This window comes from Macrosteles quadrilineatus, unplaced genomic scaffold (assembly GCF_028750875.1).
Source record: "Macrosteles quadrilineatus isolate MER2022 unplaced genomic scaffold, UCM_ALF_1.0 Scaffold_9__3_contigs__length_116548681, whole genome shotgun sequence".
NCBI classification, from domain to species: Eukaryota; Metazoa; Arthropoda; class Insecta; order Hemiptera; family Cicadellidae; genus Macrosteles; species Macrosteles quadrilineatus.
In genome coordinates, this window is record NW_026542602.1 from 64,725,360 (window position 1) to 64,745,886 (window position 20,527).

The window sequence follows — 20,527 nt, forward strand, 5'->3', positions numbered from 1 at the left end:
TATGCTAGACAGACAAAAAATAGTTTTTATGAGTTTCACAACTGAACTAAGATAAAGATGAATCTTGAATCTTAAAATTGGAGAATACGATGTTGTACAATGATTCTCTGGAAACTTGTTATTTAATAACAGACCTTCAAATGTATTCAGTATTGTCATACAAATGTATTTACGAGTACAGTACCTACTAATATCTTGAGCTAATTCACTATTTTTCACATAGATTAGATAAGTAATCTTTTTATTACAATACATGAACAGGTAAATAATTGTTTCTCATCTGTAACATATTGGTAGGTTTTACGTTTCAAGGAAGGTTTTTAATATTTTATATGCACATTAGACTACGCACTGATACACAGTGGTATGTATAGAATACCACCTCGTTTTTTATTAATAAAAATTATAAAAACAAAATTAAATTTTTTAAATTATTTTTCCTGAGCTCTGACACGGTTAAGGTTACCAAAAAACATCAATTCAGTAAAAATTGAAATAAAAAAAATTTACTGTGCATCAAAGGGTTAAAATGTTGAAGGCTAATGCTCTGATTAAGCCACTGTAGCCTTAATTACTGTGCCATATATTGAATCAGAATCAGAATTTATTTGTGTAATGTCCTGTGGAGATGTAGTATAAGTGTATGAGTTTAGTCAATGGTAAATACTGCAGTATTTAGTTAATATTATGGTACAACAATTAATCAACAATACCTATACCGTACCTGTTCAAAATTTAAATAATTTTGTATATACCAGTATCTTTATTTAACCACAAAATCATATTGGCACCCAACCACCTTTGTCTCTTTTAGTATGTTTTCTACACATATACACAAACAGTAACAGTGTTATGTCTGCACAGGTCTGACTCTTCTCATTCCCCACATCTTGCTGACCAGATCACAGTTTGCAGATTGCAAGCTAAGGATCTTCTCTCTGGCTAACCGCAAGAATCAGCTTGACCGTGATCAGCGCAAGTGAGTCAAATTGTGTGTTTTGAATCTTGAATCACTATAATCATTGACTAAATGTATATACTAGTCAATACTATAATGAAGGTTTGAAAATGAGTAAAGCAGCAGAGTAGACGGTGAAAGATAATTTTATGTATTTTCATTGTTGTCGCAAAGGTCTAAGTAAAAAGTTAATTTGATGAATTAAAATACCTATATGGATTAGAACTCCAGCACTGTTTTAACTACTGTGACACAAAGTTAATCATTGAAAAGCTATTTTTAATATATTTTTTTATTGTAACAAAATCTGTAAAAAGTGTACGTAATTAATTAATGATGGATATAGTATTAGTTATAGTTTAAGATTAAGACGCATTCATGTACACATTGTTGTATGTCTGAATAAAGATTTATTTGACTTTGACTTTGATGTCTTATTGGCTGGGATGACAGTTTGTTGAAGTACCTCTAGAGCAATATGGAACTATGATTACTGTATAAGACACATCACTCCCTAAGCACACTTTTTTGTAACCAATAAGATGTGTTAATGAAAATAATAAGCAAGGGAGCATGGGATTTGAAATTTATCTCAGTGCTGTACTTTAATTGAATGTCGATTTTGTCGATAAAACATCTCCAATATGGGTGATATCACATCAGACTTGTTTTCAAAGCTTTTTTTACCGAGGATCGCAATAATATGTAATAAATTAAAATAAAATCAAGGGTATTAAAATATGATACTTATTACCAAGTATCGCTTGTTAATGAGGTTCCACTGTATTTATTTTGTTATCTATGTAAATGCTTGTACTGATAATTGTAATTTCTTATAACACTTGGCAAGGGTGGTTTGTAGTTTATGTTTCTGTTTTCAGTCTGGCGGCTCTTCTGTCTAAGTTTCGCATTGACTACAGCGACCTCATAGTCATTCCGGACATCACCAAGAAGGCCAGGGAAGAGACGAAACAGGAGTTCGACAAAATTATTGAAAACTTTTTGCCTCATGATGAAAACATACCTGAGGAGGGTAAGCATGGTAGAAAAACTTACTTTCCATTTTTCTTTTGTCCTAGAACACTAGGCACGAGCACAGGATTGTTTTTCACATACTTCAGGCTAGACCTTTAGGGTTGCGGCAATATCACATAGATAAAATCCATTGGTGATTTGGTGGGATATAGGGATTTGAACCCGGGACAAAAAGTCTTATCTATGAAAAAAAGTGAGAGCTAGGAATGCAACTAAAAGTTCTGTCAAAATGTAGTTTTTTTTCTTCAATTGGATCAACTTTCACTTTTTTGAGTTAACAACAAAAAACAAACACAAACATGAATCTCAAATTTTTGTATGGTACAGATGATTAATAGTGTAATTACAAAAACTATGAATCTTTCAACTGTTTTTGATATTACAATGATTACAATGATTTACAATGACCAAAATTCATGCAACATTTTTGAAAGTTATAAAAACTTAACTTGATCAAAATGCAATTTCAGAAGAGAAAAATTACATAATGGAGTCGGAGCTTTTGGTCCTCGCAGAGAAAACCAACAGACACATGAGGCTGAGGGAGCTATTGCAGGAATACTCAAAGGACTCTACTTTTGTAGTTATGTGAGTATCTTAAACTTTTAGTAGAGTAGTAGAGCCTTTCCAAAACAAAAATTGTTGTACCGGAAACCTCGACTGATCCAGACACCTTTCTGACCAGAAATTAATATCTTGGGTATGATAGTGATGTTAACAGCCACGTTTACTTAAACAGCTGATGCGCTAATTCATAATGGAGCTAATGCACAATGTTTATGTTTACATGTTTGTTATTATTACTGTTATTACCATGGCAACAGGCCTGGGGGGGCCTTGTATTAGAGGGCCATGCCACAGTAGGCTACATATTTTATCCGAAAACACCAAATGGCGACACTGTGTACAACCAATGATATTTTATTACAGCATAATAACTATTATATTTGTATTTAGTTTTGACAGAGAAACAATCTACACAAATATTGGTTCTGATACACTGTATTATTGGTTTTTAAATACAGAAGTTGACCCATTCTCCCATAATAACCATATCCATAATTTATATCAATTATTTAAGATGGGGACGCCACTATGTGCGTATTTTAACCCAAATATGAGTGAAGGATGAGTGGATGAGTGGCGCGATCTTGTAGTCTTGTTAGTGACTAAGGCCGACATGTTCCTTAGACACAGCTGTTAATTAATAGCCCATACAGCTAATGGCAACTAAGAGACCTACAGTTTATAGTGGAATCTGAACCACATTTTGCCTTGGTATTAACGAATTGGTCTAGTTATCAGGCTAGTACTGCGGATGGTCGTAGTACTCACTAGTACGGACGTTAATCCACATCAGGGAGTATCGCATCCACAGTGCATGCCTATAAATATCCACAATTCGTGAGCTCCTAGTAGCTGGATTACAGGACGACAACGCCGTCCATATATAACTAACTGGGTGTAACCATTTTTCTTACTTTTTATATTTTTCTAAATCGAACTAAGTCTTATAAATCACTCCATAGAGTGTGCTACAGTCAAAATTTTATTTTATCTCTTTGTTCTTGACATTATGATAGTTGATGGGGCATAAATTGCCATAGTTAACAATAAGCTGTCCTTTCACTTTTGCTTGGTTAAAAAGTTTGAAAATGGTTTTACGTGTAATCAACAAAAATTACTAATTGACATCAGGACACCCTATCAACTACGCTCAATCAAACTAGGTTTGTTTTAATTGTTAAAATGGCAACATTGTGGGAATGGGATTTATTGATTCGGCACCCTAAAATAGTACCACTTAAGAAACCTTTATTTTAATCTACAGTTTTCCTCTAAAGCCTGTTCAATTCTTTTATTTTGGTTTGGAGATGTTTTATTGTACTGTATTCCACTATTCCATTACAACTCTAAGATAAGATTCCATTTGCAGTTGTGTGTAGCTACTTTGATTCTTATCTTTAATATAATTCCATACTCCATTTAATATGTCTTACTAAACACACAAGATTACTTTAAGATACATAGTTATATGGAATTTCTTGTACATATATTTTTACCTTGTAACCCTATTAAACACAAGAATCCTTTAATTACTCCACCTTCTTAGTTTTAGTACTTAAAGCATTTTTATCTATTGTATAACTATCTTTAGTATACAAGAGTTCAACCCCTCTAGTTAATCGCTCGTTTCTGCATTATTAAGGGAAATCCTAAAAGTTAAAAGAAATTTAGAGGCAATTATTTTATTGTTCAGTCACCATAACACCAAAAGGGACACATATTCATATTCATATTCAAACATCTTTATTCGTAAATCATGTACATTGGTGGTACAGTGAATAGTGTCAGAGTACTTAAAATAAAAATACTATTTCTATTTATGGGAGGTACAGTATTTCAATCATAGGAGTACAGTATTTCAATACAAATACTAATGATAACAAGTGGGATGGTAAAGTTAATGGGATGAATGTGTTAAATGTGAAGCTAAATCACTTCCAAGTTTCCATTTATCATAATTAATTATTTGTATTAGGGACTTACTGTATTACTGCTTATGTTACGGATATTAAATTACTTACTTTACAGAAATTGGAATGTTATAGAGGTTAAAACTTGGAAAAACTTTTTTTTTACAAAAAACAGTTTACATTGTTTTCCAACAGCCAAATGTATTTTTTTTAATGTTGTAAAAATTAACAGTGAGTTATATCATAGACAAAAAGAATTAAATATAGACTGTCAGCCATAATGCGGTTATCATGGTTGCCATAGGTTCTGGCGGACACCTAGTTCTAGCGCCGTGTAGTTACGTAGCGTGTACGCCGTAACTACATGGCGCTCCCAGTGGTGTGCGCCAGAACCTATGGTTACCGCAGCACAGCTGACTGTCTATATTTAATTATTTTTGTCTATGGTTACCTATATTGACTTGAAGGTTGTAGTATAACATCAGTAACCAAATTCTGTTGCTAAATATCATCTTCATTTAAAATCATTTTTGTTAAAATACGGTTATAAAGAAGTTTGGTTTGATGGGCAATGAACTAGGTATCTATTCTCATACTCTTACCCTACCTACGAGTAAAATAAATAATATGTTCACACCAAAATGTAGAAAACGATATTAAATTTACTACAAACTTCAAACAAGTGGAAATATTGTAATATGGTGATTTTGCTTAAAATTTTATTATTTTAGAAGAAAATAAATTAATCTGTCAACGCAATATTTGTAATATGATGGTAGTCAGTGAATTCATTTGGAGTCAAACAGATAATCATACTCAGTGAGGTACAAAGGACAGATAACAATGATGGTTTGAATGTGATGAGGGAATTACGGCTTGTTAATGTTGGCTTACATTCTCCATTTAATAACCCCACTATGTGGTTTACCTTTCTCTTTCCTGTTTATTTATCAAAATATCTGATAATGAGCCATTTTAACTGAGTGCAAATGTTTAAAGCTAGTTTTCCAAGTTGTATATACTGTATGTTTTTGAGTTGTATACATTACATAGCCAACTTCTCTCATTACTATCCTACTAATATTATAAGTGAGAAAGTTTGGATGTATGGATGTGTGGATGGATGGATGGATGTTTGTGACAAGTAAACGTGAAAAATAATAAATTGAAATTTGGTATGATGATAGCTCACATTTCCGATTAACACATAAACATATTCTTATCTCAAAAATCCTTTCGGGCTCCACCCCAGTGGCTCTGGGGTTTCCCATGTTAACCAAGTTGGTTCTGTGATATTAAATAGCATTTAAAAGTTATAAGGCTTACCAACAGGGTGTAGCACAATTAATTGTTTTGCATTTATGACAACAGCTAATTTGAACTTTACTTTTTTCTATGGTTTAGGTGCAGTGGTAAGAACATTATGGCTATGGTAGATGTGGTATACTATAGCATGCCGTAAATTAAAAGAACCAAATTTTCTCAAACCATTTGTCCCCTACCATTGCAAACGCAAAGCACGAGTAAAAGTGCAATAAGCATTTTAGCGAATTTCCCATATAGGGAATAAGCTATTACCGTAGTACTCATGGTAAGACCTGGACCCGGGACCGATTTTTTTTTTCGTTTTGAGGTCCCTAGAGGCCAAAAACACCATCCGTTCAAACTCATATATATATATATATATGTGTGTCCGTTAGCGCGATAACTAGAGCAAAAATGATCCGATTTTGATGAAATTTGGTACAAACGTGTAAACCTACGTTTATTCGAACGAGTTCGCGAACCAGCATGATCGGACCATGGGAACAGGGGTTTATGGGGGCTTTTATGGGGTAAAAATGGGGTTTTCCTATTTTTGACCCAAAAAACATAAAATTTTGAAATTTCTTTCCAAACTATTTTGTAGAGCTTAAAAAAACAAATAATTTAGTATATTGAAGCGTTATAATGCGCCTAATGGTTACGGATAAAATTCAAAAAAATTGTTAATTTAAAATTCCCATGTTATTCTTATGGAGAATAAGTAAACCGTTGTAGTGTGCTTGTTTATGAACATATTTTGATCAAATTTGGAAAATGTTTTTATTTCTTACTAACTATTAACATTTTACATAAAAAAACACTTTTACCCTCCCTGTTGCAGCAAACCTAAGTACGTGTTAAACTGATTCTATTTAAATAGGGAATAAATGTGATATTTTTAAGGAGACATTTTAGTCTAAATCCAATCAGGCAAATGGAAATTCGCTTAGTCTGCAGGTTTGCTGCGGCGGGGGTATTATACTTATAGGCCAATCCCGTACAAAGGACAGGTACTCTTCTAGTAACCTATAATTATCGTTTGTCATCATTTATACTTGTAGAATAAGTTCCTTAACAAAAAAATAGATATTTGTGCTAAAAAATGTATGATGAAAACCACTCGGGACAAATGAATCCATAACGATATCTTAAATATTTAAGTGATTTCCGATAAATGATGGCAGTTCGTTCAATGCTCGAGAATCAGTGATTCATTCCTAGGACATTGACAAATTGACAAAACGGAAATCTTTCAGCGGTCCCATTCTCTGACATTGCCCTCAAGATTAATGAGAGGGTGTACATTTTGAGTTACGGATGTAAGGGAAATTTTTGGTTTAATTTTAGGGAAAAAATCCTAGAAAACGTAAATAACGTAATGCAATGATAATGAAGTTTTCGTGTGAATTTAGCTATATGGCTATGCCGTAATCTACATTGTCTTACTAGTTTATGTCTATCCTGCTCAATGGATGCCATGTGAATTTAGCTATATGGCTATACCGTAATCTACATTACTATATTGTCTGTGGTATTATTTTTATTCACATGAGCTTTACGTTTTTCAACATGTTGTTGGTTGCACCTATAACTACATGCAAAATAAACATAAAGAAAAATAAAATAAAATAAAAGTTATTGGTGTGAGGGTTAAGACACACCATATAACTCAAGAAAGCTGTTACACCTTTTTTCTTTCTCCCGCTATACCATAGTACTATGGAGAAAGTATTGTTTTTGTCAACATTTTTTAGTTAGAGTTTTGAAAAAAGTTATTTGAAAGTGATGTCTGTGTGTGTATGTGTACAGAGCTACAGGCCACACCTGTAGTCCGATTTCGATAAAATTTGGTTAGGTACCAATCCATAGTAACTCCAGGTGTTTTTTACCTACATAACACCAGGTGTCCAGGTGTTTAAGGTTTTTTGTTTTTTTGAAATTTTGATTTTTTTATACACAGTTGGTATATTGCCTTCAGATACTGGAAGAGAGGTATGTTTGTTGATGGATCTTCATGCTTACATGTTGGTGTATACTCATTGTTGTTGTATGTTCAGGACACTGCCCATGCCTCGTAAAGGCACCGTGTCCGCTCCTTTGTACATGGCCTGGCTGGAGCTCCTCACTAAGGACATGCCTCCCTACCTCATACTACGAGGCAATCAGACCTCCGTACTCACTTACTACTCATAACATTCTGTATTAGTGTAAAGTTATAATATATTTATTTCCTGTTTCTGTTTTCTCATCCTTTTCCCCATTTCAACCAAATGATTTTATTTTATGAATTATCACACAATTTCCATTGTCGTAATCATTATTACATTGAGACAGGGACGCAATGCTGAATTTATAATAGGAGATTTACATTTGATTTGTTTACACTTTGATTGAGTTGATAATTCTAAACTATGTTACATTTGATTCTCATTCAAACAAAAGAGCAGCTTATAAAACTAAATGGTGCACTCCAGTTGTAATAATCAATTGTGTTTGCTAAATTACGACAAATTTTACAAAAATATGAGTGAAGAATGTACAATAGTGTGCTGTATTAGGGTACCATAGTGAGGTTTTTTTTTATCAACTTGTATCTTTGACTGTGTTAGGGTACCATAGTGAGTCTTTTTTATCGGCTTGTATCTTAGACTGTGTTAGGGTACTATAGTGTGACTTTTTTATTGACTTGTACCTTTGACTGTGTAAGGGTACCATAGTGAGGCTTTTTTATCGACTTGTACCTTTGACTGGGTTAGGGTACCATAGTGAGACATTTTTATCGACTTGTATCTTTGACTGGGTTAGGGTACCATAGTGAGTCTTTTTTACCGACTTGTATCTTTGACTGTGTTAGGGTACCATAGTGAGACATTTTTATCGACTTGTATCTTTGACTGTGTTAGGGTACCATAGTGAGTCTTTTTTATCGACTTGTATCTTTGACTGTGTTAGGGTACCATAGTGAGACTTTTTCATCGACTTGTATCTTTGACTGTGTTAGGGTACCATAGTGAGGCTTTTTTATTGACTTGTACCATAGTGAGACATTTTTATCGACTTGTATCTTTGACTGTGTTAGGGTACCATAGTGAGTCTTTTTTATCGACTTGTATCTTTGACTGTGTTAGGGTAGTGAGACTTTTTTATCGACTTGTATCTTTGACTGTGTTAGGGTACCATAGAGAGGCTTTTTTATTGACTTGTACCATAGTGAGACATTTTTAACGACTTGTATCTTTGACTGTGTTAGGGTACCATAGTGAGTCTTTTTTATCGACTTGTATCTTTGACTGTGTTAGGGTACCATAGTGAGACTTTTTCATCGACTTGTATCTTTGACTGTGTTAGGGTACCATAGTGAGGCTTTTTCATCGACTTGTATCTTTGACTGAGTTAGGGTACCATAGTGAGACTTGTTTATCGACTTGTATCTTTGACTGTGTTAGGGTACCATAATGAGGCTTTTTTATTTACTTGTATCTTTGACTGTGTTAGGGTACCATAATGAGGCTTTTTTATTGAATTGTATCTTTGACTGTGTTAGGGTACCATAATGAGGCTTTTTTATCGACTTGTATCTTTGACTGTGTTAGGGTACCATAGAGAGGCTTTTTATCGACTTGTATCTTTGACTGTGTTAGGGTACCATAGTGAGTCTTTTTTATCGGCTTGTATCTTTGACTGTGTTAGGGTACCATAGTGAGTCTTTTTTATCGGCTTGTATCTTTGACTGTGTTAGGTTACCATAGTGAGTCTTTTTTATCGGCTTGTATCTTTGACTGTGTAGGGTACCATAGTGAGACTTTTTTATCGACTTGTATCTTTGATTGTGTTAGGATACCTTAGTGAGACTTTTTTATCGACTTGTATCTTTGACTGTGTTAGGGTATCATACTGAGGATTTTTTATCAACTTCTTTGGTATCTTTGGTCATTTATTGTCTAATGAACAAGGCAAGCTCTTACAGCTCCAAACTATAAAAAGCTATTGACTTTTCTCAGGACTGTATTGAATTGACAAACTACTAACTACTGATTACTATATGAGCATTATTATTTCATAATTGATTATTGATGTATTTTAAGATAAGATCCTTAATTAAACAAATCAGTTTAACAATGCTTAACCTGATCTATATGATCAAGTTGACATTAATAAATCATGATATTTTTTTACAAAGGAATTATTGCAAATCTTTATACTCAACACCTTATAGTCCAGTTACCATTAGTTCAATAGCAACCAAAGTGGTTTTTCAAACCTTTCAAACGTATTTAAAAATCTATCAAACTGGTATTTTGACAGATTTTTTTTTTTAAACTCAATGTCAAAGGATCTATTTTATATCTTATTAGTGATATTTTTTTTACGTCTTATGATTTGTCATGTCAAAAACTTACCGAGCAATCAAAATGTTGTATTTTAAAACAACTAAAAATTATCAAAAGTATATAAATAATCAATTTATTCTTTACTGTTTTCCATCAAAGCATTTATAGTTTATTTAACAGAATTTTCATCAGTCCATGAATTGTATAAACGATTACAAAACTTATTAGTGCTGTTAAAATTTGTTAAAATAGTTAACTGAGCAATTACACAAAACTTTCATTTCTTTTAAGTACTTTTCCTAAGACAATCAAATCTTTGCATTTTCAATCATGACAAGTACAAATAATTATTTCCAATGAAATATTTCTATATGTGAAATCAAGGCAAGATAAAGTAGATAAGTACGATTAAGCCAATACGGTTAAATTATCTATAAATTTTGTTTCTGTGTGCTTTCAAATACAAACTTAAAGACCTTTTAACACAACCTGATGGTTCAAATCACCAAAGCCTATAACAATGTAGGTAAACCTTTCCAGTTGTGTTTACATTGAAATGACGACGCCTGCATGAGAACGCCGCAACCTGCAAAGCAGATGAGTGTGGAACTTGTGTAATGTTATTGTTAGGCTCTTCCAACGAAACTGGCGCTTTATTGTTTTACAAGTCAACATTTTAGAACTTTACTAACTTGCTACTTTGTTCGTGCTGATGAACTGTATGGTAATTGTTTGTGTAATTTTGTATGTACATTTTTTTATTAATTTCTAAGACAGATTTTCAAAATTATTCTAAAACATATTGATTTTTCTGATTACTGGTCGAAATTAATCAAAACTGAGTCAATGTTTCGAATTATATTTAATTTACAAAATGACGTTGGGGGTTCCCGTTGAGACTTTAAAATCCGTTATAAATACATTATTGATTAGGCCTAAAAATCAATTTAGAATATTTCTATTATTTAAACCCATTCATCATGTTTACATTGGTTATTTTACAAGATATTATAAACGAGAATTTAAATTATATCACACCATGGGTAAAACCAAAAGTTTACTTTACTCAAAGATTTCCATATTAGCAGTTGATGTTTAATGGCACTTTCATATTTTCAACTGACAAATAATCCAAATACCGTCGCAGAAAATATCATGTTTAGTTAGATTAATGATTTTTTTCGGAATAGGTTCATGACGAAATAAAATTTACACTTGGTTGGACTCGGACTACGTAACTAAATAACTACTTATGTAAATGCTTGCCAAAAATGGAAGAAATGTAGGGGTAACGTACCCTCCTATCACCTACAGTATGACACTAGTCTCTTTTTTATTCTGTGCTAAAATACAAACTAGATCGTTACAGTCTATGTTTATACTCCAACATTTTGTTTTGTCAATGTCTTTATTTCCAGTGTCTATTCTATCGAGAAATGAGAAATAGTATTCAAGGTTGGAGGTTCATTGTCCTTGTAGTCTAACAGTTCTAACTCGCTTTACTTATCCAACCCTGTCTTCATCTGGAAGAGAGGGGTGACTCCTACAAGTGCAACCATTCTGCCGCTCTACAGCTCTTTTTTGGACTACAAGGACAATTAACCTCCAACCTTGAATACTATTCTACATACCTAAAATGTATGTAGGTAGGTAAACTGCTCTCCCCTGGCTGATGCGCCAGCGAAGCAGTGGTGCGAGGTTTTTGCATTGACTATACTCTTTCTTACCTAACCTAATCCCCTAATCCCTTCGTGCTGCGTGTTGCATACATTTGATTTATATTCACCGAACCATTGAGATTCAGACTAGAGTTAAATTGTGTAATAAATGTAAGTTATAATTTGAGGTAACATAAATACATTACAGCAACCCATCCAGTTATCAAAACACCATGTCACAAATTATCCTTAGTTAGTAAATCTCATAAAAGATTAAACACCGCTTGTTGTACCCATCGAAGTATATAATATACTTCGGTGGTACTGTACCACTACCAAATAACATAAAAATGTATTTTGCGTTATCATTTTTTTTTCTTTTGAGTTCAAAGCTGAATATCCAATCCAGACATTGGTATTTCTAACCTAACCTAACCTAGCCTAACCTAACCTAACCTAACCTAACCCTAACCCTCAGACCTAGTAGTTGACCTAAGAAAACATTACTTGCACCATCACATAAAAACTGCTACAGTATAGTAGTGATTCACAATTTTTTTGTTTCACATTTCGTTTACCTCCTCCCTTTAAAATTATATCGTTTCTATTATATCGTGGAATAATATCCAAGATCAATTCTTGCATCCGAAAAATTCCATCTGACAATTCCTACCCATCCATCCTCGTCTTCACCTGTATCCTAACCACCTACTACAAGTGTACCATGTAGCCTACCTTCCACTTCCCAAAAAGTAAAAGACTCTGACCGCAAGTTTTTACTTATACATTCCGACTAGTCTGGGTACTATAAAGATATGTATTTATGTGATATACATTAGGAAGGCCCACTTTCTTTACAGCTGTCCCGGCATCTGGTGAAGTCTTGGACTCAGCAGCTGTTTCCGCACCTGCCCACCTCTACCTTGGACTAACAGCTGCTCTACAGACAACTGTCTTGGGCAAATTACGTGTTTCTTATGGCCTTTGGTTTTGTTTGTGTTGTGGGATGGGGGTGCTTAAAGTCATGAGGGTCAGTCAGTGAACTTGGTGTCAATGGAAGAGTTTGAAAATGGTTAGAATTTTGAATGCAGCTGCACAAGTTTTGTCTGAGCATGACCATTGATTATATCACAGTCTTGGTATAAAATTTCACCCAAAGGTTGGAATGATTTTTAAGTTGATATATTTTAATTTTGATTGTTTTTGAGTACGCAAAACTGTTCTCTTTCCCAAGACCAAGAAACGTTTTTTTTTTATTGGAGGTAAAATAAACCCTGAATTGAAATAATCATATTTTGGTTTTAAGTACCAATCAACGAAACATTGTACAGTAATACACCGGTTACTACAACACTGTTTTCGTTACCAAGCAACGGCAACAATCCACAATACCTTGGATTGTTGCCTGTGTTCGCTGGGTTGTATCCTATGGTAGTAATGAATATGAATATAGTTAGTTATTCTAATGTAAATAAATAGACAAAACATAAATCATACAATACTGAACTTTTAATTCTGTTGCGATGCAACTCCATCAATGAATAAAACGTAGTTATCGCTGTACTAGAAATTATTTGAATTTAATTATGTTAATGGTTAAATTATTTCAACTAAATAGATCGATAAAATTATCATTGATATTTTTAAGCATTTTATCTTATCTTAAATTCAGACTTATCAGTAGATAGTTGAAATACATTAAAGTTATCCGTATATCATTCAAGTAAATATTTCGGAGTGTACAAATCCACTAATCATCAATTAAATTTACAAGTTTATAGTTTTGTTAAGTAGATACAAAAATTCTAACCGCGTTCTTGGTTAATTGACTTAATCTGTGTTTGACTAATTAATTAATTGTTGAATATAGCTATGAATACAGAGTAAAGTGTGAGCTTTAAAAAGTGTGTGCTATAAACTAAATAAATGTTAAAAACATTGCACTTAATTTTTTTTATTATTTGTTCTTGGTAATTTGAGTGTTGAGTTTATCTATAGGATGGATTTGTTTTTTATGAAACAACGACAACATTTTATGGTGGGAAAATATTGAATATTTCATTAAATGTTCAGTTTATCGTTATGGTAGTTTATCGTTATTTATGTTTTGAAGAAAAAACAATTAAATCAATGTAAAACGTGGAAGGGGTCACAAACTTGCTGAAAACAATAATAGACCTTTGGTTAGGTTATGTATCGGGATCAAATGAACGTTGTAAGCACAAATAAGTAAAAATCAACGCATTTCTTAACATTTTTTATTTTATCGACTTTACTAGCGTTTCAAACAGGTGAAAAATGGAATGTCAGCTGATATGATCGCTTCTACGCAGTTGTACTAGGTGCCCGCATGTTGTATGTACACTAATATTGTTGACCGCCGATGGCTAAGTGTCTGTGGCAGGCGTCAAGAAGTCTTCAGTGGCAGGTGCTGCTGACCCACCTGCCCCCCCCCCCCCCCCCCCCACGTCTTGACACCTGCCCCCCTTGACCACGTGCCTCCCCCGTCTGTAATCCGACTAACTCTATTGATACAAGCGGCGTTCGACTTTTTATACCGTTAATAAAATGTGTTTCGCTCCCCTTGCGGCTTCGTGGTCGAGTGAGCAAATCATGGTGAAAAAGTATTCTAAAATCTTTCGTTGTACAGAAAGTATGCAAATAGAAAAATTGTAATTTTTCGTCCCTTTTTTGTAGCAAGTGTATAGTGTATGTTTTACAGATTTTTGTTAGTAGTTTGGTAGGGTTGGTTGCAGTGGGGAATAACCATCGGGGGGTCTGGAGGGTTGAAATCCCCCCCCACCCAAAAAGGGGAGTCTGCTCCTCCTGTGGAATTTAAAGCCTAAAAACGTATTTTTATACGTATTTGAGCTCTAAAATATGCTCAAGCTAATAGTATTTATGTTAGCTAATCAAATATAAAATACTTCGGGGGGATATATCCCCCCCTGGTACCGCCACTGGTTGGTTGTTTTTGGTTCCAGTTGCTCCAGCTCTTCCTGAGATTTAAGAGTAAACGTAATTTTTCTATGTTTTATAGCTCTGAATAGTTATGTGTGTATTATATAGAGAGTTTTTTTTAGTAACCCTTCCTGTAGGTCTAAGTGGAAGCATAGATTAAATACACTTCCTTATAAACGTATTGTCCTTCTTTTAAATATAATGTTTTATTATTCGGTACAAGTAAAAGTGTGCTTCTATGTTCACTATTGTTGTTTCATATTTTTAACTTTTTTAATTTGATACAAAAATAACCTAAATGTACAACGGACATAGTAAAGTATTGTTTGAACTCTGTAGTATAACCAAAGATAAAACCACGATGATAAGAGCATCAATTTTGTTTCATACATTTTTTTTAAATTTCTATTATGCTTGAGGGTGACACTTAAAAGGGCTATTGCTATTTAGAAACATTCAATTTCTATCGACTTTCTTTCAAGGTCATGAACTCGTGTAGCAGGCTTTATATCAGGGTTAGAAGTCTCTGACTTGAAGTATCCTAACCCAATTTGGAATACTAATGAAACTACGAAGCAAGAAGTGAGCCCGTACAATAATGTATTATTTACTATAAACTATAGTCAACGTTGGTTTTTCGTATCGGCGTCAATGAGGGAACCCACAACATTGCTGGATGTCTGTCCCGCTTCCGATTGGCCTACATAGCCCATCCTTCCCAACCTATGATTCTATTTTGTTTGCAATTTAAAGTGTTTACTTGATATTACCACTAAAATACGATTTTACAAAAAAAAGAATATTCAAGTTGTGAATGTATTTTTTGTTTAGTTTCCTACTTGCATTCACACAACACACACGAATAATCTTTGACATTGCTACTACAATAATTACCAATGACTTAGATACCGCAAGAGGACTTATCCTAGTCGATTTGCTTATTTGGTTTCATTTCACGTTATAACGTGTGGTGTAAAGTTTTCACTTATTGTTACATTTACAACGTGCTTTAGTACTTCGTTATAATACACTGATCATTGCTGAATTAACAGCTGACAACGTTATAGGCCCAATTTATAACGTTGTCAGCTGTTAACATTTAACAATTATAACAGCTGTTTATAACTTATAAACATGATAATTTTGTCAGGGAGTTAATCTCAAACAGTTAACAGAAACGTTAATTTTCGTGTTTTACGACTAAAATCATAACAACTCAATAAAGTAAGAATTTAATGTTTCTTGTTTAATGTTTATACAAACAAAGTACACGTGTGTATTGATATGCTCACAACCATAAAATACAGACAGAGTATATAACAAATCTCTCTCTTTATCATATTCTTCTACTGTACCAAACCCAACAATAGATCATCAGCATGCACCTCGTCATAATCTTGTAAATGTCCTTCATGTTGACAGTTCAAAAATCTGTGAACATCGTCGTTTAGAGTTCCTGTTGTGATTTCACTCATAACAAAACATTTCCACTGACTGATACATACAATAACGATGTTTACACTATTGCATAATCACTTAAAACATACTCAATGCACTTCATGCAACTACTATTTTCACTAGCACTTAGATAATAAGTGCAATTTTTCATTTAGCAGTTCTGTTTACGATTACGATCACAAAAACACAATATAATTATCGCCATCCCTAATTAGGAAAGGTAATTGTAAACCCCAACGCTGTAACAGGTGGAGGAAACAGGTCATCCAGCCTCAATTAATTGAGGGAACGTGCGGACGTAAGTGCATGTAATTCCTACAGCTGCCACCAGGCTGAGCCACCGATGGCGCAGCTACATAGCAGGTGCTATGCTGGCCTTGTTTGTTTTATCATGGAAGGAGGGCATCTCTTATCTAACATTTCAAGGTCTCTATTGTGTTGGTAAATGGTTCCTAGACCCTTGATGAGGGAGTTTAGAAATCTACTATATATAGGGAAGGTTTTGTCTGTATCTGTTTGAACGCAAAAACTCCTGAACACATAGGTGTGCCTTCGTTACACCCCATGGACGTCCAAAGATTCTAGGTCTTTGGAACGTATGTTTATTATCCTCCAAGGCAACAAAAGAACGCAATGTTTAAATTAGGTTTTTACCATATAGGCTCGATTTTAGGTATAAAGGTTAAGGGTATGCCTATATTAAAGGTAAAGATCATCAACACGACCAAATTCATGTCCTAATCAATTCCAAATCTAGCGTAGGTTTAATTACGGGCATGGAGCTTAATGATTTTTCTGTCCCCTTGGCAACGAAAACCGCAATGTTTACATTTCGGTAAATCTATCCACAAACTTAGTACAATAAGGGTCTGTAACATCCCTTTTTCAGACGTCCTACTTCATAGATTTTTACGATTGCAGTGTTATTTCAAAGCTTATGATCTAGCGCACCTGTTAATAGTAATTAAAATACGCCGCTGCAGCAAACCTGCAGACTAAACGAATTCCCATTTTCCTGATTTGATTTTCAAATAAATCTATTCCAATAACATTAGGTTTAACAAGTATCTATATTTGCTGCTACGGGGATGGTAAAAAGTTTGTTTTAGTAAAACATTAATCGCTGAGTATAAATTAAATAGATTTCCTTAATGTGGTCAAAATATATCCATAAACAAGCAAACTAAAACAGTTTACTTATTCTCCATAAGATAACAAGACTACAAGATCGCGCCACTCATCCTTCACTCATATTTGGGTTAAAATACGCACATAGTGGCGTCCCCATAATTGAATTGAATTGAATTGAATTGAATAACATGGATTTTTTTATTTACAATTTTCTCCACAACCAATAATTATACAGAAACACTTCAATATACTAACTATTTGTTTTTTAAGCTCTTCAAAATAGTTAAGAGAGAAATTGGGAATTTTATGTTTTGGGGTCAAAAATTAGAAAATCCTATTTTTACCCCGTAAAACCCTGTTCCCATAATACCCATACACGATTCAAAACTTTGAATATTGTGCAATAGTATACCGACATACCGTGTATTGGGGCCCTACTGTGTATTTTACCTAGACACCTTAGATTTGCCTTTGGACAAAATTCAACTAACATAGTATTTTCCTTTAATATTTTTTTGATAATTTACCTACAGCTTTGAAATTAAAATTCATTGGGACTATAAAAACATGGGGTTTCTCCACAGCATTGTATTACAACGGCTCTGCATAAGAAGAAACATTGGTAGAGATAAAAAATAACTATTTTCAACATTGGTAACGTTAAAAAACGTTATTTCAAATAGCAATTCAAATAGCAAAAGCAGTACAGCAGCTGTTCTACACGGGCAAGAATATAACCATTATCTACCAGCAGCTTGCAGTCTTGGGATTCAAGGACAAAATTGTGTCTTTTGTCCCCAAACCCTAGGAACGCTGGGGGAGGGAGGGGGAGTTTCAAAAATGATTTACAAGAACCCTCCGCTGCGAGCACTGACCTTGTTTTCTTGGATGACACCCTTGTGCCCTTTCCCGTACCCCCCCCCCCCCCCCAGGCCAAGACGAAGCAGAACATCGCTGGCTTCTAAGAAGTTATTAGCCAGGGTTTAACAGCCCTTGGTATTAGAGAAGTATTCATCCCCACAGATATGCAAGAACGAAGAACGCATAAGTAACCAAACACCAAATTGTTCATGGAATTCTTAAATTGGTTTGCGTTTTTTGACGAATATAACCATGTTCGTTTCAAGAATGCCTATATTGCAGTCAATACTATGTGTTCTGTGACATTTAGTTAATGTTAAAAAAATCAAGGATAGATTGATAATTTTTTTAGTTAAAATAATTATAGAAGTATAAATTTACACTGTAATCGGATTTGGTCCATTGATTTGGGATTTTCTTTATTCTAAGCGAAATCTAAGTAAGCAGATAATTTTTGTGTTTTAGTAATTGTAAAAATAAAAACTTACACTTAAACAGATTCGATATTTATGAAGGGAGTTTCCTCAATTGAAGAAAAACCACAAATTTCATTTAGGCAGCCGACAACCGGCGAACCAGCTTTGAATAATAAAAAGAATAGTTTTTATCTAAGTTATTATTCACATCTAAACTAGTTAAATTGGCATGATTCTTAACACTGAAAAGCACGTTGATTTCTGAATGCCGTCAGTCAATTTGTGACAAATGACTATTAATACAACATAACATTAACATAACAAACATAACATAATATTAACATAATATTAATACATAGTAACATGAAGTAGAAATTATGAATATATAAAAGAATGATTATTGTTCCTCGTCGTTCTGTAAAAAAAGATAAAAAAATCCTACCTAAAGGAAACAAATTAAATACGAACAAAGCAAACATACACATTGTTTTGCTTTCTTTTCTTTTTGCCATTGAACTGATCAAAACAATCCTAAAAAGTTCATTCTGAAACGTCGAATTTAACAGTAAGATAAAATACATTATAGCAATTCGACGATAACTAACTGTGTATGAAAAAGTCAATAGGTTTTGGAAAATGACGAAATCTTTGCATAATAAACAGACGGACAACTCATTTTTACTTTCTCCCCCTATTCATAGAATATAAAGAAAGTATTATTTTCGTCAAAATATTCGAGTTTAGTTTTGAGTGAATATATCCGTTTTGGATCCTCCTGAACCCAAAAAGGTTTCGAAGTGATGTCTGTGTTTGAATGTGCACAGAGCTACAGACCACGCCTGTCGTGCGATTTTGATGAAATTTGGTACGCAGGTACTAATCCATTATATCTCTAAAAGTTTTTTTTATTTTTCAAAAATCTTTATTTTTAATGGTGTTTTTCCCATAAAACCCCATAAAATAACGTAAACATTGGATTTTCTCGAAAACTGCCCGAACGATTTTAATAAAAATTTATTAGGTTATAGTCCTTGAAATTCTTAACAAAATGGTACTAACTACATTTTCGTAAAGATTACGGTTCCAAAGTTGGTAACTTATGTTATTTTCCCATAAAACCCCTTAAAAACGCAAAATTGGATTTTATAAAAAGGCCAGTTTTGATTAAAATTAGTATGTTATGGTCCTTAAAATTTTGAACAAAATGGTACAGATCCCTTTCCTTTAAAAAGTACGATTCAAAAGTTGTTGTAACTTTTGTTATTTCCCATAAAAACCTTATAAAGTAACAAACTATCGGATTTTAGGGAAAAATCCGGTTTTGATTCAAATTAATGTGTTATGGTCCTTATAATTCAAAACAAAAATAGTTCAACACCCCCCCCCCCCCCATTGCTGTATCAATTACGGTTCAAAAGTTATTGCAACTTTTGTGATTTACACCCATTTATACCTATAGAATATCACAGTTACTCCCACCGCTTACAACCGCTTATAAAGGTTGTTTACAAGCTTATGGGAGAAAGTATGTGTCAGTTTAATGATGCCGCTTATTACAATCGTGTACATTTCTTTAACACGTTAAATATATTGTACACGTACATATTTAAACCGTAAATTAAAACTGAGTCTAGTTATTTATCATAACATTGTTTACCTGGTTCATCTACTTAAAACTCAACAATTTTGTCGAAAAGAGCAAGCTAAAGTCAAGATATCTTTGTCGTGGATTAAATTTTCACGCTTGCTGCTCTAATCCTTTAATCCACATCTCAGAAATCTACTTCTGCAGGCTTTTGTTATGCCCTCTTTTGGTTAGGGTTTTTAAACCCTTGTCTTTATTTCACCGATAGAAGAAAGGACTCTTTATCAGTGGAGTATTTTCAGCTGTTCACAGTACGATTCAAAGAAAAGAATAAACGGTACTGAAATTTGT

General features: G+C 33.6%; 1 protein-coding gene across 3 annotated transcripts in view; it reads left to right on the forward strand.

Annotated features, from left to right (window-relative positions):
- LOC129003165 (bumetanide-sensitive sodium-(potassium)-chloride cotransporter-like) overlaps positions 1-8,003 on the forward strand; it is a 49,626-nt gene extending 41,623 nt beyond the window's left edge. For all 3 annotated transcript variants that reach the window (XM_054431426.1, XM_054431427.1, XM_054431428.1), the window contains exons 18-21: positions 865-979; positions 1,840-1,991; positions 2,464-2,581; positions 7,833-8,003. In XM_054431426.1, the coding sequence (XP_054287401.1) occupies positions 865-979; positions 1,840-1,991; positions 2,464-2,581; positions 7,833-7,968 (521 nt within the window). In that variant the 3' untranslated portion in view covers positions 7,969-8,003. The remainder of the gene's footprint in view (positions 1-864; positions 980-1,839; positions 1,992-2,463; positions 2,582-7,832) is intronic.
- Positions 8,004-20,527: the final 12,524 nt, after the last annotated feature.